Here is a 20,374-nt window from a genome sequence, read left to right as displayed (position 1 = left end):
CCTGTTTTTAATAATAGCTCCCCCTGCTGGCTTGGGGTTGGGAGTCCGATACATAGCCGGCCTTACTATTGTACATTAGATTGGCTGCCTGCCTGCTTCAGAATTGATTTTAACATCCTTTTATTGGTTCTTAAAGGTAATGGTCTTAGCCCTACGTATTTATGAGATTTGCTTTTATCCTATGAACCTTCTACAGCCCTCAGGTCTTCTGGTAGTGGCCTTTTAATCATACACAAAGTCAGAGCAAAAACCCACGAACAGCCTCCCTGAAGACCTGAGGGCAGAAGACAGTTTTGATGTTTTTAAAAGCAAACACAAGACCTACTATTTTATACTATACTACTATATTCTAGTCTAGCATTTAATAGAATTTTATTATTTATTATTTATTAATCTTTCTATTTATTTATATATTTTAAGCTGTTTTACCAGTTTGTCCTTTTATTCTATGATTATTTTCGGGATTATTTTCCTTTTAATACCTCACTTTTATTTCTGGTTATTTATTTTATTTCTGAATAAATAAATAACCTCACTTCCAAACATTCCCTCTCATTTAGCATTTTCTTATTTTATCTTTATTATTTTGTCTTCAATTTCACCCAATTTTAATATCCTACCTTTTCTGGTTTATTCATTTTAATATATCTCCTCTGTTTTAGTATTTTATTATTTTATTTTTATCACTCTAGTGTTATCTTTGTTTCGCAGTCTTCAGTGTTTCCTCAGTGCAAATTTATGAGCTTCATGATAGCATTTCCTCAGTTACACAGTTCCTGTTATTATTGTCGTATTTTTATATTGTTTTTATGTATTACATGGTAATTTATTGTTCTGTGTGAATATGTGTGTGTGGGGGGGGGTTGTGTTTTTTTAATTGCTTTTATTCTGTGTGCATTGTTCGAATGAAAAGTGCTACACAAATAAAGTCTGATTGATTGATTGATGTTTATTATCTGGAAAAAGGCACTCACTACATTTAATGTGATCGTTCACAAAATAAACTATACACAACGAATAGTTGCTAAGCTTGTCACAGGTCATGGTCATGGAAAGGTTAATGCTATTCATATCAGATGAACAGGTTACAAGTACAACCAGTGAGTGTGTGTGTGTTTGTGTGTGTGTGTGTGTCTGTGTGTGTGTGTGTGTGTGTGTGTGTGTGTGTGTGTGTGTGTGTGTGTGTGTGTGTGTGTGTGTGTGTGTGTGTGTGTGTGTGTGTGTGTGTGCGAGTACCTGTTTGTAAAATGCAAAAAAGAAAAGGTTTAGATGATCATGTGTCAAACATTTCAGTGAGTGAGCCTCTATTAACTACAGGAAGTGTTTCAGCAAAGAAATACAAAAAGAAAGAAACATGATATATTTTGTTCATATTTTACAGGTCAATGGAAAATACAACTCAAGTGCTCGGCTGATATAAAAGGGAATAATCACAGATGCAAACATGCTCGGTGAGTTCAAAACCAACAGCGGTCACATTCATGAATTTGAAAAGTCATTCAAGCAATCTCAAGATATTCTGTGATCATGTGAATATCATATACAAAACAAAGAAGTTCAGAACTGAACACAGCTGACAATCTCATGGCCAAAGGTGATTAATAGGGTCTTTATGGGGTGGATTCCAGCACTGTGTTGATTCACTTGTAGGGAAATGGTGGCTGAAAGCAATACATTTTATTTTCTTCAAACAAAAAGAAACATTATCACAGGTGTAACTCCAAGCTTTCAAGTTAGTTTACGTCAATTAACTGCTATGGTTGTGTTTTAAGAACCATGCACAATCAAGATGAATAGTGTTTTTTTATTTTTTTTATGAGCTCTCAGTATGTAATAGTTTCTACCCTAAGGCTACATCTTCAAAATCACATACCATGGAGGAATAATTGTACATGTCAGCTAGGTAAATGCTCATACAGTCTATTGATCCAGCAGAAAAAACAACCTCCCACTCTCCTTTCGTTAAACGTTCAAGTCCTTTTGTAGCATGCTGCCGAGCTAAAAATAGCTCCCCACAGTATGAGATGACAAAGCGGAGATCGATAATGTTCCTGAGGATGGATGACATGAATCTAGCTCTCTGCGAGTCCTGCCCACACTGTTAAAAAATAAGATTCAACGTCAACATACGAGTCGTTGCCCCCAGGTGTCTCATAAGAGCCGTGAGGACTGAAAGACAACAGAGCTGGAAAGACAGCCCCTGTACAAATGAAAGTTCTTAAGTAGCCCATTGTACAGTAACATCCGTAATGAGGTATTTTAACTACAGCCTCTTCTGTCTCTTCAGTTTTATTCATTTTTGGCAACACATTTTCTTCCCACGGCTATGGCACGATGACTGAATTTCCTGGGAGCAGCTCCAGTCTAAGCATAGGAAACCAAAAGGCACATTTCTTGACATCTCAAAGGACCGTGCACTCTCACTCTGATTCTGTCTGAGTTTCTCTCTCTCTCGCTCTCTCTCTCTGTCTCTGCACTCCTTGTCTATGGCTGAAGTGCTCTTCCATTCAAGACCTAATCATTTTCTGTGTCTTTGGCCTGTGCTGGTATGAACCCATTCAACTTGGTGCGCTCCATCACGTACTGCGACAGGTTTGTCAGACTGATGTTTCCCTCTTTCTTCTCTCCGTTTTCCTCATGCGGCTCCCCATCTTCTTCTTCTTCTTCCTCCTCTGTCCTCTCCTCCCCCAGCATGGCACCACCACTGTTCATGCCTACACTCACCCTTCGAACATCTTCGGGAATGTTCCTCCGAAGCTCTCGGTTCTTGTTACGTCTGCCCAGTTTGGTGAGGGATCCGAAGCGTAAGTTGAAGAGATTCTCCTCTGAGGACGATGCTGTCTGCGGCGTCTGCTCACTGCCCTGATGGTCGTACGGCTCGCAGGCCCCCCTCAGCCTCAGGTTGTTCAGCTTGGTGTCGATGCTCTCCTGGGATGAAGTCTTGAAACGGCCAGCATCCAGGCTGGCGAACATGGCCCGCTTCTCTGGAGACAGCATGTCGAGGGAGTGAGCTCTCTGCTCCAGGCCGAGCTGGCGGCGCTCCATGCTGCGGATGGTGGCGGCCCGCTGGAGCTTGTCATGGATCTCAACACTCAGGCGCCGTCGCGTTTCACGGAACTCTGCTCGTACGTTTGCCTTCCATTCAGCTGCATGAGCTTTAAACTCCCCGACCTGTGACAACAGTGGGGAGGAAAGGAAGCAAAGGATCAGGGAAGGATTAGGAGAGGATATTTGGTGCAGTCCACAGTGCAACAGTTTGGCTCACAGATGTGTTTTTAATAGTTTTACAACAATGAAGCTCTAAGGCACAGAGTTATAAGCTATATCAGGCTTTTGCAGCACAGAGAGTAGGCTACTGGTTAGTGAGATAGATTTTGTTGTTTTGGTATTTTCAGAAGATTTGTTGAAAATAAGAAAAATATAGAATATCACCACCCTTATCCTTGTGTTAATTATAAAAAGTTCCATAAAAAACAGATTTCCAAAAACCCTCCACTAAGCTATAGGCTTAGCCCTAGATCATTTTCTAGTCTAGTGGATCAATAAGTCACGGTATGTCATGTCTGAACTTAGTAAAACAACTACATCTTCAACACCTCAAACAAAAGCCGCCTGTTACCGATCCTGACAATGTCTAAGCAGCAATTAATGTGCAAAATAAGAGAGCAGACAGAAGGGACAAGAGAGGTAGCAGCTTAGTGACCTTTTATGTTCTGCCTCTCTAATGTAATACTGAGAGGTGTAATTGAATGAATCCCACCTCCTCTTTGGTCTTTTTAGACAGCACTCGAAGCCAGTCTGAAATCATGCTGAGGACGGCCGCAAAGTACGCCAAACCCACCAAGATCCAGAACCACACCAGCGGCTTGTACCACTGCATGTAGTTGATCCTACGGTTTCCACCTGGAGATGAAGTAAAGATACAGGTTTGGTGAAAAATTTCATGTCCTTAAAGTTCAACAAAACAGTGATCTACGTGAGGACAGAACAACCATCTGCTGCATAGCTCTACCTGCCACATAGTCTCCTATTCCCACTGTGGTAAGAGTGATCACTACAAAGTAGATGGCCTCCAGTGTGGTCCAACCCTCGATGTGTTTGAAGATGACAGCTGGGATGGTGACGAAGACAATGCAGCCGGCCAGGATGAACAGGATGGTGGACGTCACTCTGATCTTAGTCTGACTGATCTGCTTGTGTTTTTGCTGAAAAAAAAAAAAAATGGACAAGCTGTTAGAATTAACCCAGAAAGTAAAATATCATGTAAGACTGCCATGGTCTAATAAAACATGACTCAGAAAACAAATTAGTTAAGGTTTTGGAAAAATACTTGGCCTATTTGAGCTTTTACACTGTTACACTGCTACCCACAAGCAAGAGAAGTAAAAGTAAACGCAACACACACATGAAGAAAGAAGTAACGATTCACTGTGATACTTGTAACTCACCCTGAATATCTTCTCGACTCTCAAGATGCTTTTCACAAAGATGGTCCCCAGCTGGTCTCCAATCCCCGCCAACAAGAAGCCAAAGAGAGGAATGCCAAATATGGCATAAAGAATGCAAAAGATTTTCCCGCCTTCCGTGCTTGGAGCTATGTTTCCATAACCTGTCAGAAACAAAGAAAGCACAAAGAGGAAGATAGAGAGCGAAGAAAGAGCAGAAATGAGTTAAGAAGCATGACATTGAGGACATAAAACGAGGATGCGAGGTAAGGCCAAGAAGACGCGGTGGTGGGGAGGTGGCAGGCTATAAACAGTACAATGAGAAGCAGAATAAGACAATCAAGACTTTCTTATACAACATAATCAATTGAAGTGCTTATGTAATACCTTTTAGTTCCTGGAGGTAAATAAGCTCCAAGAGAGACAATAATTAGGTTCCCCTTAAAGAAAATTGCATTAATTATGGCCCTACAGTGACAGAGATACAATGGAGAAGCCAGGGAGACAGAGCATAATATTGTACTGTTTCCCAATTCCTCTCATTTCAACCTGTTGAGGCCAAAATATAACCATGTTGCATTTTTACTCTCACTCACACTCATGTTTTCTCACAGAGCAAAGTTGTCTCATGAATATGTCACATAGATTTTTATTTAAATTCATTTGAGGATGTCTATTTAATAGAATTTGTATGTACATTTTTTTTATTTAATGAAAGATGTCTTAGCTCTTGTATTTTAATGGCTGATATTTAAAAAAAAAAAAAAAAAAATCTGGGGAGTAAAGTACATGAATCTACTGAGAGCCTCTTCTCAGCAGCAAATAAGCGAATGCCACAGGTAATTAAATCTCTGGACTAGACCATAATAACAGGCCTGTGGCTGTGTGCTTTTCCAGTAATTACAAGGAAGGTACAGTCCATGCAGCTAATAGAGCGAATAGAATCTTTAACGCCTCACTTTGATGTTCAAATTATGGCTCCAGAAAGCAACTTTATTTTTTGTAAATGGTTGCATTTGATCAAAGCTTCCAGGCAGCAAAAGGGTTTTCAAATTCATTTTAAAAAATAATTGTGATCAATTACAAACTGTCTTCATGTTTACCTTATAAAATCAAGAAAGCATTAAAAAAAAAACAATTAGAAACAGCTTGATATAAAATAAAGCCACATTGTCTCTGTCAGCAGTGCCTGTGTTGTAAGCCTCCTCGATAATGTTGATTGTCACAGGTTGTTAAATTCCACAGTGCTTGTGCTTTGCCTCATTTAGCACCAGCTCATGAGGGCGAAAGGGATTTGTATAACTCACCTGAGGGCAGCAATAAGAAGCAATCATTTGCACAGCTTTGTAGAGATTTGAAATGAGACAACATCTTTATCAAGCTGAAAGCACAAATCTGATCTAAAATGCTTCAACACCTTTAAAAATGAATTATTGCAAATTAGTCTTGCATTTACAGGCTCATATTGTTGTTTGGTGGAACATTTTTGTGCTGCCAGGTTGGATTTTTTTTAAATTTTATTTCATGGAGGCTCAAAGTGTTCTATATTATAAAATATCACACATATGAACAAAATTTAAATTCAAAACTAATTTTAAATTGTGAAATAGAATTCAGTGAATAATTATGTCAAATATATTAATGAAACACTAATTAAAAAATACATTTTAAAACTCAACTTATGATTATGAAATATTACTCGAGCATTCTTATTTACATTTTATTTTTTTTTATTAATATTTGTATTTAATGAAAAAGCATCATGAAATAAAACTGTCACTGAGGAGAAAAAATAAAAAGACAAAATAATACAAAATAAAAGTATAAAAAAATTCATTGACTTCAACTCAACTGTTATTATGAAAATGTAAATCATGAAATTGAATTTGATACATCATATTGCATTTCTTTTTTTTCTTAAGTGTATAAGTGTGTGATTCTGGGAATCTGAAAAAAACGAACACAAGTTGAAGGTAATGGGGTTGAAGTGTGCTAAAAAGTTGTTGAAATGTCCATTGTATTGATTGTCAGCAATAGCAGATTATAAGGATTTTAAACTTACCTATGGTTGTGATGACAGTTCCAGCGAAGAAGAAGGCACTGCCCAGGTCCCAGTTACTGGAATTGTAGGTCATGTCTCCAATAGGCCTCACCCCTGCACACACAGCATCTATGGCATGCTGGAAAGAGGATGATTTATAATTCATAAAGATGATACGTGCAGGTATGTTAACCTGAGATATCCAGATGACTTGCAACCTTAGAAACAAAGTGTAAAAGTTAAAAACTTAGGAGCACCTAACTTACATTTTGCCCATTAAATTCTTATAAACAGAGAAATTCAGATTCATGATTGCATGCCAGCTCAGCTGATGCCAACACAACAAACACTCAACATGTCTGCTTTGTTTCATTATATAAAGTCCTGATGGCGTGAGAGAGTGAGAACATTAACCCACCTCCTGCCAATGTTTATGTATTTCTGTGTACATGTGTCTCTCATGTGTGTTTGTGTTGTGTGTGCATGTGTGACCTGTGCCACTGATTGTGTAACACTGAACTGAAGATAGATCGGGAGTGCCTGTCTCTAGCTCACTACCTGATGAAAGAGATAAGACAGTGAGAAAGGAAAGTCTGTCGGAAAGCTCCTGAAAAATGGGGGAGGGGGATGAAAGACAGATGGAGAATTGAATCATTCCTATACCCATGTCCTAATACTTTAATAACACAGGAAGTGGAGCTAAGTAGATTTACTTACAATTAATTCAATCGGTCCAATTGTACCTCACAGTGGAATTGTATGACAATAATGTGACCATATTGTGGTTCTGTTATACAAAATACTAAATAAATTATTTTCAAGCAATGTATAATAACAAAATAAGCATTTCACTGAACACTAATTTGATTATTTAATTATTAAATACTGCATAGATTTATTATAGTTCTAGCTCTTTTGCCCTGCCCTAAGTAATCCCAACCTTTTTGATATGCAAGCTGTCAGAACAAAGCAAAGTCTACTTTTGTCACTAAATGGAAATATCTACTGGTGGTGCCCAGTTCAAACAATGGAGTGATTTTGCTTGCTTTATTTGAGTGTTAAAGATGTAAAACTACCCAGTGATTCATTAGTAAAAGTGCAAAAATTCAAGTAAAGAAGGAATAAATGAGCATAACTTTGTGTAGCACAAATCTTTGCGACCTCTTGTGGGGGTCCCGACTCCCATGTTGGGAACCACTGTCCTAGAGCCTGAGCTTTTGTATCTATTCATGAAAACATCCCATGACTAAAATAAATATTATGCAAGAACATTTTTGACTGAAAGTATTCTGCAATCATAATTATGTAGCATGTCAATATATGAAAACATTCCACAATGACTCTTTTACGATTCCTGTGGATTTACAGTAAAACAAACATTTAGCATAAGATCTGTTCAAATTATTCAGTGTTTGGCTCTTCATGTGACACTGTTTCTCTTCTCTACCCAATTTGCATGTTTTTACAGTTCACACTGACTAAACAGACTTTCATATGCAGCAGAAAGACCTTTATCTCCTTTTTTCAGTGTCAGCCTTTTTCTTTAGTCCCTCAGCTCTTCTTATCCCCAGCTTGTCTAGTGTCTGGAAAACATTAAGAAGCCACAATGCTCTGCATTTACTGCATCATTATTCTCATTAATCTCCTCCTGTGCTCCATTATGTAGGCGTGAAATGTTAATCTACTATCTTGTTTTTCTGTGTAAACTCCCAGTTTATGGCTATTTTATGAGAAAAGCATTTATTTTCTAATCTCTGTGGAAATGTTTAGTTTTCGCCTCTGGGCTCGAATAAGCATCACCTCTGCTAACATGAAAGTCACTGTGAGGGATTTCTTTTCATAAGAAATAGCTTCACTGCATTTACCAACATTCCTCATGGGATATCATCTACACAGCAACCCCCCCCACCAATCCATCCATCCATACAAGCTGTTAGTGAGATGCACGTCCATGTAATAAAATATGCATCAACTCTCGTGACATACATTTCAAAGCAGACAGAGTGGAGGACCACTTCAACACACATCGCTGCACATGCCTACTCATAATCTTGCTTGTGATTACCTCAGCTCCATCAGCACAGCCCCTAATGAGACTGGTTTCTGTACCTAAAATTAGCCAATTACAGTAATGCTATTTCATAGGTTTTTGCAGACACAGCTACTTTATTGGGGCAATATCAAAGTGGTAATTATATAATTAACCCCAAATAACCTAATTCTGGACTCAAGAGGGAGCTATAAATAGCCTCACAATGTATCTGAATACTTTATGAGAAGGTCTATTTTTGTCTCTCGTTTTTTTCACAGCCAAGTTCACGCTGCATTAGAGATGGGGAAAATCCTCCTTTGGCACGTGCACTTTTGAGGCATGAGGATGATAACGTTGATTTATTTTGCAGGGTGTTAATTAGGACGACAAATGGGGCTTTTGGTTTCACACATCCTGCTCTCTTCTATTTTGGCTGTGCAGAGGACTCAGCACACCGACATTCTTAAATACATCCAGTCACCACCAAGCGCTCATGACGGGCTCTGGGCTAATGTGTTTTCATATTCTCCACTGCAGGATCATTAGAGAGCACACGAACCCACTGCAGATCTTTATCCTCACAGTGTGTCTCTCTAGCCCACAGCAGGTGACGGCAGTGATCCAGCCAGCGTGGTGCCTCACTCTCTCCTTCACTCTCAGAGCCAAGCACTCTCCTCTGCAGCACTTTTACCATCACTAATATCTACATCTCTACATTGACCACTTTGAAGCATTATAGCTGCACAAATGACTGCCAAACAGGATGACTGAGGTCGGTTGTAGATGGGGCTTGTATGAATCTATAATAGAGTAATTGCAGTAAAGTAATTGAGTAAATGCATTTTGTTATAGCCCACCACTGCATATACATTATCTTACATTGAAGCATTTGAAGACCCAGGAGAAAGGGCGTAGGTTTGGTCTCAACATTGGTAGGGATGCAACAACCCCGCCACCCCTCCGAGACTTTTTGATGCTGTCAACCAAATGGTTTATTAACATATTAGATCTGAATTTATATTCAGAAATGTATTTATATTTAAATAAAACTATACAGTATCAGATCAAACACTAAAACTTTAGGATATTATTACGTGTTATAATAATGTACAAGTTAACATCAGAATATAGGTGGACTATGGTTACATTAAATATAAATTAGTAATTTACAATTAATCCATAATTGTATATATTTAATAAACAGTATCATTTTAAACTACTGCTGTACATTTAAACTTACACTAGTTTTGCTCCAGCACCCAGAGCTCTCTGCTCCTTTTAGCAACTTTCACAAATTCAGCAGTTATTTACATGCTATACAGACGTTAGTTACTTTAGCTTAGCAGTTAGCGCTAGCTTCTCTCTCTCTCTGTCTCTCTCTTTCTCTCTCTCTCTTTGTATTGGATCAACAGATTAACTTGTTTATCATAGGCTATTACCTGTGATGTCTAACCAATCAGATCATGCTGTGGGCGGGACATTGGTCCAGACCTCAGAGTAGAAACCACAGATTAGATACAGGAGGCTGCATCAGAACCAAAGTTGCGCATTTTAAAATGTATTTATTTAATCAAATATCGGTTAAAAAAATACTGTGCCCATGCCTGGAGTCAGAATGATTTAATATGACTTCTCTCCAAACATAGTGCGAGCAAGTTCACTCAAATATTGGTAGGGACAATTCTATCCTGCCAAAACATTGGTAGGGGCATGTCCCTACCGTCCATATGCAAACCTACACCCTTGCCCAGGAGTATATAGGAACTTAAGATTGATTTTGACTTTTAGAGTATTTCCATAAGTTGGTGAATGTTTTGCAGACACCTGAGCATTTTGATAAAGAGCCTTTGAAAGTAGTTCTCACAAACAACGATAAATCCATATTTTATAAAACTTTTTTTTTTTTAAATCAACAGAAACTCATGTAATTGGTGCTATTAAAAAATCATGATGGTGTTTGTTGGTACTTTTACTGCAAGTATCTCAGTGTTTATGAAAGTTTATTTGTAGGTAAGTGACTCATCAATAAATGAGCCTTGACTGGTGTCAATAACAGCGAGGCTTCACATAGTGCCACAGTGTGAGTCATCCCAACAGAGCTGGGGAAGCCAATTAGGTCTGCTGTCTTTGTGGGCGCACAGTGGGTAGGTGGACAGCACAGATACTGAAGCAGACACGAACAGGTCAACAGACACATCAAGTCAGCACATACTGTGGAGCAAACCTTAGTTTGCTCCACAGTATGTGCCCGCTCTCTAATATATCGTCTCCTTTCGTCTCATGCACCCACACAGGCTGCATACATACACATATATATATATATATATATATATATTATATATATATATATATATATATACATACACACACACACACACACACACACACACACACATGCTTCCTGAGGTTGCCATTTTTCTGTCAACTCCTCCGCCAAACAGTTTGACAACAGTGAGTCACCACTGCTGTGTCCCCATGGAGGTTCGTCGGCTGAGTGACAGGCTTGACACAGCACGAACAGACCGATAGCGGAACCTGTTAGAGGACCAGACAGACTCTTTGATGGAGTACTTGTGAAGCAGTGTGTCCTGAAGGCCTTTTCTTGAGACAGCAGAAACAAATTGCCAGTGTGAGCTTCACACATGGCTTGATATTTGTTCTTTTTTAAGGCTGAAGTACCATCATAACTCAGTGGCGTGATGATTTCTGATTTCAAGAAATTGTTTGACAGAGAGTAAGCTGAGGAGCCACACTCATATCTTTATGGTAAATATGAAGCTACACACAGTAGCCAGTAGCTTAGTTTAGCATAAAGGCTGGAACAGACTGGAGTTTTAGAGCTGCTAGTAGGCAGATTTTGTTACAAAGCCAGACAATTGTTTCCAGTCTTTAAGCTAAGTTAATTAGCTACCGACAGTTGCTTGAAATCTACAATATAGGCATGAGAGTTCTATCAATCTTCTTTGCAGAAAACCAATGAAAAATGTAAATAAATAAACATTTTAATACATTAAATTTGTCAGGTGTAATATAGAGTTCTGGGTAATGTTATACAGGCAAATAGCCACTGAGCTTTCAGTTCCTTGTGAAGACATATGTTATCACATGTATCTGAATCTGATCATTTGTCCAGTTGACAATCTTGTCTATGATGTGGTTGTTGCTACTAGCGCTGCTGCTTTGGGCAGCAGGAGGTCTGTGACTGCTGGCCTGTGCAATGAATAATTGATTCCCTCCGGACCCCAGGCACACCGTGCTAAAGGTTTTTATTTCCACACTTCTCCTTAGGAAACACTGTCATTGATTTTTTTTTTTTTTCTTTTTTTACAAACTCATGATAGCGCTTTTGTGGCTCAGAGGTTAACAGAAGAAGAAGAAAAGGATGGTTCTCTGGGAAAGAATAAATGAAGAGAGGTGGGTGTGGAGGAGGAGGGAGAGACAGATAGACAGTCCAATATTCACTGGAGCAGTGTTGAAGACGCTAACATCAAATGGAGCCATTCTAGCGGAAAGTGGAGCACACCAAATGCCATGTGGTTGGTTCTCTCTTTGGGGTTATTTCAAGCTTAGGAGAATCAGATGGGTCTACTGTGGCACTAACATGAAATTTGTGTTTACTTTTCTCAGACTACATGAAAAAACATGGAAAGTACATTACTCCAAAATGCTCTGCTCTGGCATCTGTATCACATGCTATGATTTTGCTACAAATATGAACTGTTCACAGTGCTTTCCAGCAGGATCTACGGTATTTCCATACGATTTCTGTGGGTTCCTACTGATTGCGTTCTTGGTAAAATAGATTTCACATTTGCCCTTTGGACCTTATGTTACAAACTCTTTTCTCCAAGCAAGATAGTCGCCCACATTCACACACATAGTCATTCTTTTTTTCTTATTGAACATCTTCTGCAGAGTCTGTCTATATGAGAGCTTGACTGATCTTAGTCCCACTGCACCCCCCCTCCACACACACACACACACACACACATACACACACACCACTACCACCACCACAAATCAAACTTTCCACTCAGCCAACTGCACGCTGACACATCTCAAATCATTTTCCAATCCCGCTTCCAGTTGTGCATGTCAGCTAGATGCAGTGACCTTAAATCTTGCCCCATAATTCTGGGTGTAATATCAGAGAGCAGTATGAAGCATTGTCATACTCTGTGATTAAACAGCTGACACTGTAAAAAGACATTGTAAAATGAACAGTTAAGTTATGATGGGATTTTTTTTATTTTCTAACATGCTTCAGGTCAGCTTAAATCAAACTGTATGTCACAGTCATGTTTTAACAACAGGCTGTTTTATACTGGCTCAGACGTAAGAGATCTGCCACTAAATGATTAATTCTTATACATGCTATAATTCATTTTATGGTCAGACAGTTTCATTTTGAGTCACTCAGATCCTCAAATCTCCCCGAATCTTTCAAATCATCCTTGTTAAAATAGAAGATACATCACACACAGTTTTGATAGAAAACACTGAAACACTTGGCTTCAAATGTTACAGTAAAGAACTATGCCGTTGTGGCTGTGAGCTAGTTTCCTTTTTCAAACTGTGTGGGTGTTGTTAAAGCCTCACTCTGGAATTTCATACACTTATTATTGAGGGCATAAGGCATTCAGATACAAGTTAGTTATGAAATCTATTTATCATAACAACCCACTATTCTATTCTAACAAAAAATGTCTCTCTTGATTACTACTATTACAATACTGTTTGCACATGAACTGCAGCGTAAAGGTCACATTGACTGACCTCAGTTTCTGAGGATAATCATAGGATGCAAGCAAATTATTTCCCCTTTTATCCGTGATTACTTTTATGTAATGTTCTGTAATATAAAACTGCATGTACTGTACAGTGTATTTGCCAACAGACGCAACGTGTCACTGAGAATTACGAATATCTCCGTGGTAAACAACCCTGAAGGCATTACTGTGCTTCCTGCTAAAGGATGGACCTGCCTCTAAGTCTGCTCATGACATTTACCCATCAACTGCCAACCAACCAGGGGGCAGAGAGGAGGGGGTGTATATTCTGATGGTGCTTCAGACTCTGTATAATCCATTTATTGACTCTTCAACACAACGTGAAGAAAACCAATGAAAATGCTATTGAAAATCCATATAAATTAGCATGATTATACTTGCTATGGCAACACAGCTTTATTGAAAACATTGTGAGCTCAATGTAACCCTTAACAGCGGGTGCCTTCGATTTAGCGAGAGGACAGAGCGTACTTCTGTGGCGAATTCAACCCACCCACTTGCATCCACTATATCTAACTAGCAACAACAATCTAAACTGGGGCTGACAATCATTTCTTAAACTTTCAGCAGATGCTAGAATGAAATGAAAGCAACAGGTACAGATAAGAAATGCCTTGATCTGAAGCCAACAACAACATCTAAAAAGATAATGTTCAGGCACCTGTCTCTGTAGCAACAACAGCTAAACTGCTCCAACTTAATCATCTATTCTATACAGTCTGTAACTATGATGTCTGAAGACATAAATACAAATGCATGAGGAAGAAGTCGGTAAATGTAACAGTACATTTACCGACTTCCTCAGTACAGTAAATGTGACAAAAATGGTCTCAACTCAAAGCTCCACTTATTGGTTCTTTTCTGAGTTTCAGCTGCATCTGATTATCTTCATGTGAATGAAAGCTCCGTAGAAGCCAGGAGGCTTGTTTGTGATGAATGCAGATGATCTTTGAAATCTCACCTGCTCTGAATTAGTCCATTGAGTCAATCTTTTTTATTCAGTATCAAAATAAATTGTTATTTAGCTGCTGAAAGCAGAATGACGCATGACGTTACATCAGCATGTTTTACCTGCACGTGAGCAGTTATTCTGAAAATGTAGCAGCAGTTCTAAAGGTTGGAATTAAAAGCTTCATTTGCTAAAGGACAGTGTGGACATGAAAGGGAGTAGCATCCAACCTTTTCAAGCTCATGTGATTAGCTAATGAAACCAGAATTAATTACCCTGAGAACCCCTAATTACCCCGGATAGCAATCACCATCTATAAAACTGCTGCTCTAAAGGTCAGTCTCTGACTTTCATCTTTTTATCTACCGATCAAATTGAATGACACTCGGTATTATTCATAAGATAATTTTCATTTAATTTTTCTTATCTTCATGTCCCCTTGCACACTAATCTGTTGGTGATGAATAGATGCAACGAATGCTATGCACTATTCCAAGTCTGTCTGAGTAGCTGGAAGAAAATGACTCTATTTAAAGTCTGTTAAACATGAACAACAAAACCTCATCTCCACTTTCAAGCACTCACCTTGATGAGCTCCTCCAGCTCGTCAGGAGTAATGCAGGGGTGTCTCTCCAGGAACGAGGCCTTCTCTAGGGTGATGCTGGTCTTCTGGTTGCTCTCGAATGGCATCTCCAGCGCCCTGAATGCTAGACCTCCACAAATCAGGTAGAGAACAACCACGATGAACACTGCCAGCACTGTCTTCCACTTCATCACCGAGTGGAGGGCTGCAGCCGCGCCGTCACAGCTGGCATCCATGCTGGCCACCACGCTGGCAGAGCGGGAGGAGATGGACAGGCGTGGCAGCGGACAGTGACCGTTGGCCTTTGGGTCACAGCCCATTGGGTTCTGCATGGTGGCAACGCTAGCCTGGACTAGAGTCGACTTCACCATGCCAGGCTGGACCTTTTTGGGAGGGACCAAGTTGGTCTGGACCGCCACTGGATAAGAGTGAGAGGAAGGACAAAACTGGATTAATATATGTTTTGTTGACCTGTGTTAGACAGGGACAGTAATACTTTTTTTTGTGAAAATGATTCTGATGATTTCAGATTAATAAACTTTAGTGGACTGGTCTAATAAATGGCTCAAGGCCCAGAATCTGTTATAGACTGGATAAGAAAAATGTGCTGACAGGCAAATGAGAAGGGAGGGTTTGAGGCTTTGTAAGTGAGTTTGAAATGATAACACACGGCATTTCCAGTGTTTGTATGTTTGTCCCTTGTCCTCATCTGTGATAACTAATCTGTTAATAATAAAAAAATATTGTAATTAATACATGGAATGAGTCTCACACCTTTCACCTTCCTTGAGGCTTACTTTTCAAATAAAGTAACAGCAACGCACATGGCTTAATGCAGACATAAACATAAGCTCATTACAACTATTGAAATCCTACAACCTTCTGTGAGATGCATTAAAAAGCAATTTCCCTGTATTACTGTGGGCTAATAAAGGCTTTCTGCAAAGCTGACACTGAAAGCTACAGCTGTGCCAAAGCCAGACCACAAGAAGACTCTCTGTTGCCTCGACAGCTTTCCATCCAGAGAATTTGTTCAGGGTTTCACACATAAAAGCCATTAGTCCTGTGAAATGGAGCCTCAGCAGTCCACGGCCACTGCTTTTATTACTAATGCAGAAAACTTCATTATTAATTTAATGTGATAAATGCAAAACCTAGAAAAACATCCAGAATTAATTTATTGTCTGAATATTAAATGGGTGTAGAGTGTGTAACTCATATATCTCATAAAATGAAAAAAGCATTCAAATTTTCAAAAGACACACCACATGCACCTGAACCTTTTCAGCGCTGTTAGGTACAGGTGAAAACTGACTTACCCTCTTTGCTGGGAGGCAGGATTCAATTTTTCTAATAGACTATAAGAGTGGGGTAAGTGCCACTTTCAGTCATTGGCTTCGGCATGGGTTTTATAATAAATGCAAGGTCAACCATGAGGCGAGCAGCACCAAGGAGGCAGTCAAATTTAGATTCCTTTAATGTATATAGGGCATTGTATAAGCTATTCAGTGGCCTTCACCCCTAACGGCCCCCACCTGGCTCAGATTGGAGAGCATGGAGTGCCCCAGAGCCATGGGCGGAGCCTGTTGTCTACAATGATGCAACTCTTGAAGGAAGGAATAAGAAATTGATTTGTTTATGGGAGGTACCCTATTTTGTTTAATGGGATAGTTTCACTTATGGGATATACTAAGCAAAATGTTTACACACACACACACACACACGCATCCTTGTCTTACTATATTTGTGGTGACTCTGTGCATTCCCTAGCCCCTTACCCTGACCATAACCATCACAAGTGAATGCCTAACCACACCACTTACCCTAACCCCTAACCTAAACCTAGTTCTAAGCCTAACCATAAAATAAAGACTTAACCATCAAACACACATTTAAACTTGTAGTAGGCTCCTGATTTTTGGACCCCATGAATATAGTAAAACTCACGCCACACACAAACACATGCACACCCTGCCGTGATGAGTCAAGGACAAGTGTCTCATTCTTTGGTCCAAGAGCTATGAATCTTGTTAGTTAATCCCTGTGTCATGAGTCAATAACAGCAAAGTGATGTCACAAGCTCGGGAAGGTGCAAAACTGCTGCTTTCAATTTACAGTATGTGCCCTTTAAGGGCGGTGGCTGGCTATTTTTAGAACATGAGATGAATTAGGAAATTAAGACTGAGTGGTGAAGCAGCAAAAAGACTATGACCCAACATTAATATCTCATGCTGTATTTGGTGCAGTCACTTTGATGGATGCAGTAGAACATTTATCAGTAGATTAATTGTAAATTGGACCAAATCCATAACTAGTTTTACAATGACATTAATTGCTTTTCATCTCATCTTGTGAGTGAGTGAAACTGAATAAATTAGCTCGGTGCTGTGGAGTAGAAGCAGCTAGGGCAGTTCAGAAAACTGTTTCTCACATATTTAAGTGATCAAAAAACAATTATGAGAAAATATAAGTCTAAAATTTATATTTTAAACCATATAGGCAGAACCAAAACTGAGATGACCATAATTTGGTTTGCCTTTCAAATTTCTGAGGCTGTGTGGCATTAATCTAAAATCTTTTCAAACCACTGAAGCTGCTTCACATTGATTTTAGCAAATTAAATAAGGCCTGAGTGGAAAGCAGTTTTATCTGATATTATCTGATACTATCTCTCAGCCTTCGCTCTCTGCTTCCAACATGTCTGGCCAAAGCAGAGGATATGCCCACTGGAGAGTCAGGTCAGGTCAGTGAGTGAGATGTTACTCAATTCAGCCACAGAAAGAATGGAAAACAAATGTGACGATGAGGTTTTTAATGACGGCACCTGTCAGACCACACAGTTTACTCTGTCAGGTTCATACTATGGGGGAAAACAAAAGAATTATTTAGCCTACTCACTGATGGACTAAAGAAATTCAAAACTAAGTCAAGTTATAGTAAGCATGGAGGCAAATTTTGGGTTGGCTCAGGTCGGCTCTCAGCCCAGTTATTCCCTGTGGCACTAAACAGGTTGCAGGCGTTTAACTCACCAGCTGAGCCTCAAACACAAGCGTCAAGCAAGACTGACTAACACCGGAAGCTCTGAGGCTTCCGGTAAAAAACAGAATTCAAAATAAAACCGGTAGGAAGTTGCAAAGATGAGTCTATGTTTCAGTCTACCTGTATGTCAGAAAGGTTACAGTCAACAGTTCAGTTCAATGGAGACTGAAGACAAAGCAAACTCCCTTATGTTTTCTGGAAAGAATATATTAAAAAAAATGTTCACCTTAGCGTGAACAGGGGAGGGGTCATAGCCTATTTTTTAATCGTCATTAAGCCAAGTCTCTGAAAATAACTAATCTCTGGTAGGTATAGTTGGAAATGTATACCTTTGTGTAGAGGATTTCACAAAGGTACAAGTCCTTTAGACAACGTTACTTCTTAGGGAACAACTTTACATGCGATTATTTTAACAGCGTTTCCGGTCTAATGATGGCTGTTTCTGCCAACTTGACGCCGCTGATGCTCAGCTCCCAGCAGCGCTGCCTCGCACAGCTGAGCACACGGAGGATGGAGAATAAAGACATAGGCAACTCCCAGTCGCTTTGTCTTACGTTAAGGTCCGTTTTGCATTACAGACATATAAAGATATGAGAAAATTCTAGGTGAAATAGACAAAATCATGAATCATAAATTACGTAAAGCTAATGAAAACTGTTTCAAACTGGTCAATAATTTAGCCTGATGCGATTTATTGTGTCTCAGGTTTCTCCATGAGATGTTGCTAATATTAAGAGTACTATTAAATGGAAATATATCTGAAGTTATCTGGCAATAATAAAGCAGGATTTACCAACCTTGCTCGGGGTCCCAGTTAACTTGTTTTCTCGGGTTTTCTATTGGAAATTTCATCTCTGTTTTTGTTCTTAATCAAAACGCAAGGAAATGTGTTCAGTGCGAATGTAAAAAATAAATAAATAAATAAAAATAAAGCCAAATCACGATGAATTCTTCTCCCACATCTTCACATCATCTTTTCGTGGATGTGGGTGAAATTTGTACAGAGGAACGAACGCATCGCAAAACCGCATTGTCTGCTTCTGCTGTTTCTCTCCCCCCCACCTTCTTTTTTTCTCCACCTCGCTCGGACGCGTGGTGATCGTCTGACAGACCGAGATACTTGTGAGACCTTTCACTGAGCTGTCGCAACGTTCGGTGGACAAAACCACATCCCATCTCACTCTCAAAACACACGGTAACCAGTGGTCCTGTCCAGAAAACAAAACCTGAGCGTGTCCAAACCAGCAACTTTACGCACGCGTTTACGCCGGCAGCAAGAACAACGAGAATGGATGCTCTCCTCCCTTTCATTCCCAGAGCACACTACTCCACCTGCCTTTACTGTGATGAGCTAAATTAAATTTGCTTCGAGCTTCGCATCGTCTACATTCGTAACGCATTTGTTTCATCCGTTAATGAATACTCACTCTTATGGTTTTCCTCCAAAGCAGGATTATCTTCTCATCGTTTGGCAACCGGCGATTGAGCACATGGCGCGGGGCGGGAAGTCAGAGATGTACCCCCAAATCAGCGGCAGACTCAAACCATTACATCATTCACATGTATGGGAAACGGTGCATTATTTATGACCTCCCATAGCCAAAGACAAGTCACCTCTTCCATCACGTCAGACCCCCTAAATCTGAACTCAGTCAGATGATGAGGTGCATGCTGACAATGGGGGGGGATTTCTGGACAGGTGAAACTGAGCTGTCAAAGGAAATGTTAAGTGCAGAATATCTATGTGTAACTGCACTTTTGTTTAGATTCTAGGATGATTATGTGGCCAGAAGATCCAACATTAGATTTTCAGGTTATATTGAAAGGACCTGCTCTTGTTGACCACTTGTCCTTGTTATTGTCCATTCATCCTCATCAATGCATTATTTACATTAGCTGAATGAGTTTTCTACCCATCCACCAGGCAGGCATTGGTTACCATTTATTTCAAAACAGGATTAATTAATTAATTTGCAGACCTGCAACTTTAGTTAACAATTCAAATTAATTTATTACCATTACTATCATTAATAGTAACGATTATTATTATTATTATTATTATTATTAATAATAATAATGTCTAAAAGTTGAAAATGTTTTCATTCATTTCTTTTTTGTCGAAGTTAGTCTGTTACGTTACTACTGATTTTTAAGACACTGATGGAGTAGCAAAATAAAACACATAATGATCCTTATAGATCAGTATTCACAACAAAAGCTACAAATGACTGCAAACGAAGGCCCAACTTGTGCTTTACCTGCAATCATAAATCAAAATGTCTACTGTGAAAAAGACAAATGAATCTGGAGAATTTGGGAATTATCAGGAAACAAGACCAAAGTTCAGGTTACTGAGAAATGTAATAGGCCAGATGGAAGAGATGCAATTATTTCTGTGTCCTGTGGCCACATGATGTTAAAGCAACCTGACATTGCTAATTGAAAACTTTGATGTAAGCATAAGAAAAATTTGCATTTTGAGTATTTCTTAACTT

The 20,374-nt window shown here is 39.3% G+C and overlaps 1 protein-coding gene across 2 annotated transcripts; it reads right to left on the bottom strand.

The window, feature by feature from the left end:
* Nucleotides 1–929: 929 nt before the first annotated feature.
* kcnk10b (potassium channel, subfamily K, member 10b) lies at nucleotides 930–19,878 on the bottom strand. Of its 2 annotated transcripts, none has more exons than XM_056392660.1 (7): nucleotides 19,307–19,878; nucleotides 14,843–15,258; nucleotides 6,508–6,625; nucleotides 4,449–4,609; nucleotides 4,013–4,205; nucleotides 3,761–3,903; nucleotides 930–3,171 (listed from the first exon to the last, which is right to left on the bottom strand). In XM_056392660.1, coding segments are annotated over exons 1-7 (1,689 nt in total). In that variant the 5' UTR covers nucleotides 19,308–19,878; the 3' UTR covers nucleotides 930–2,514. The 2 variants fall into 2 exon arrangements, with proteins under 2 accessions (XP_056248635.1, XP_056248634.1); XM_056392659.1 differs by lacking the exon at nucleotides 19,307–19,878 and adding an exon at nucleotides 18,677–19,261.
* Between the last annotated feature and the right edge of the window lie 496 nt (nucleotides 19,879–20,374).

This window comes from Seriola aureovittata, chromosome 13 (assembly GCF_021018895.1).
Source record: "Seriola aureovittata isolate HTS-2021-v1 ecotype China chromosome 13, ASM2101889v1, whole genome shotgun sequence".
In the NCBI taxonomy this organism is placed as follows: Eukaryota; Metazoa; Chordata; class Actinopteri; order Carangiformes; family Carangidae; genus Seriola; species Seriola aureovittata.
Note: the sequence above shows the minus strand (reverse complement) of the source record. Positions and strands in the feature narration are given on the sequence as shown.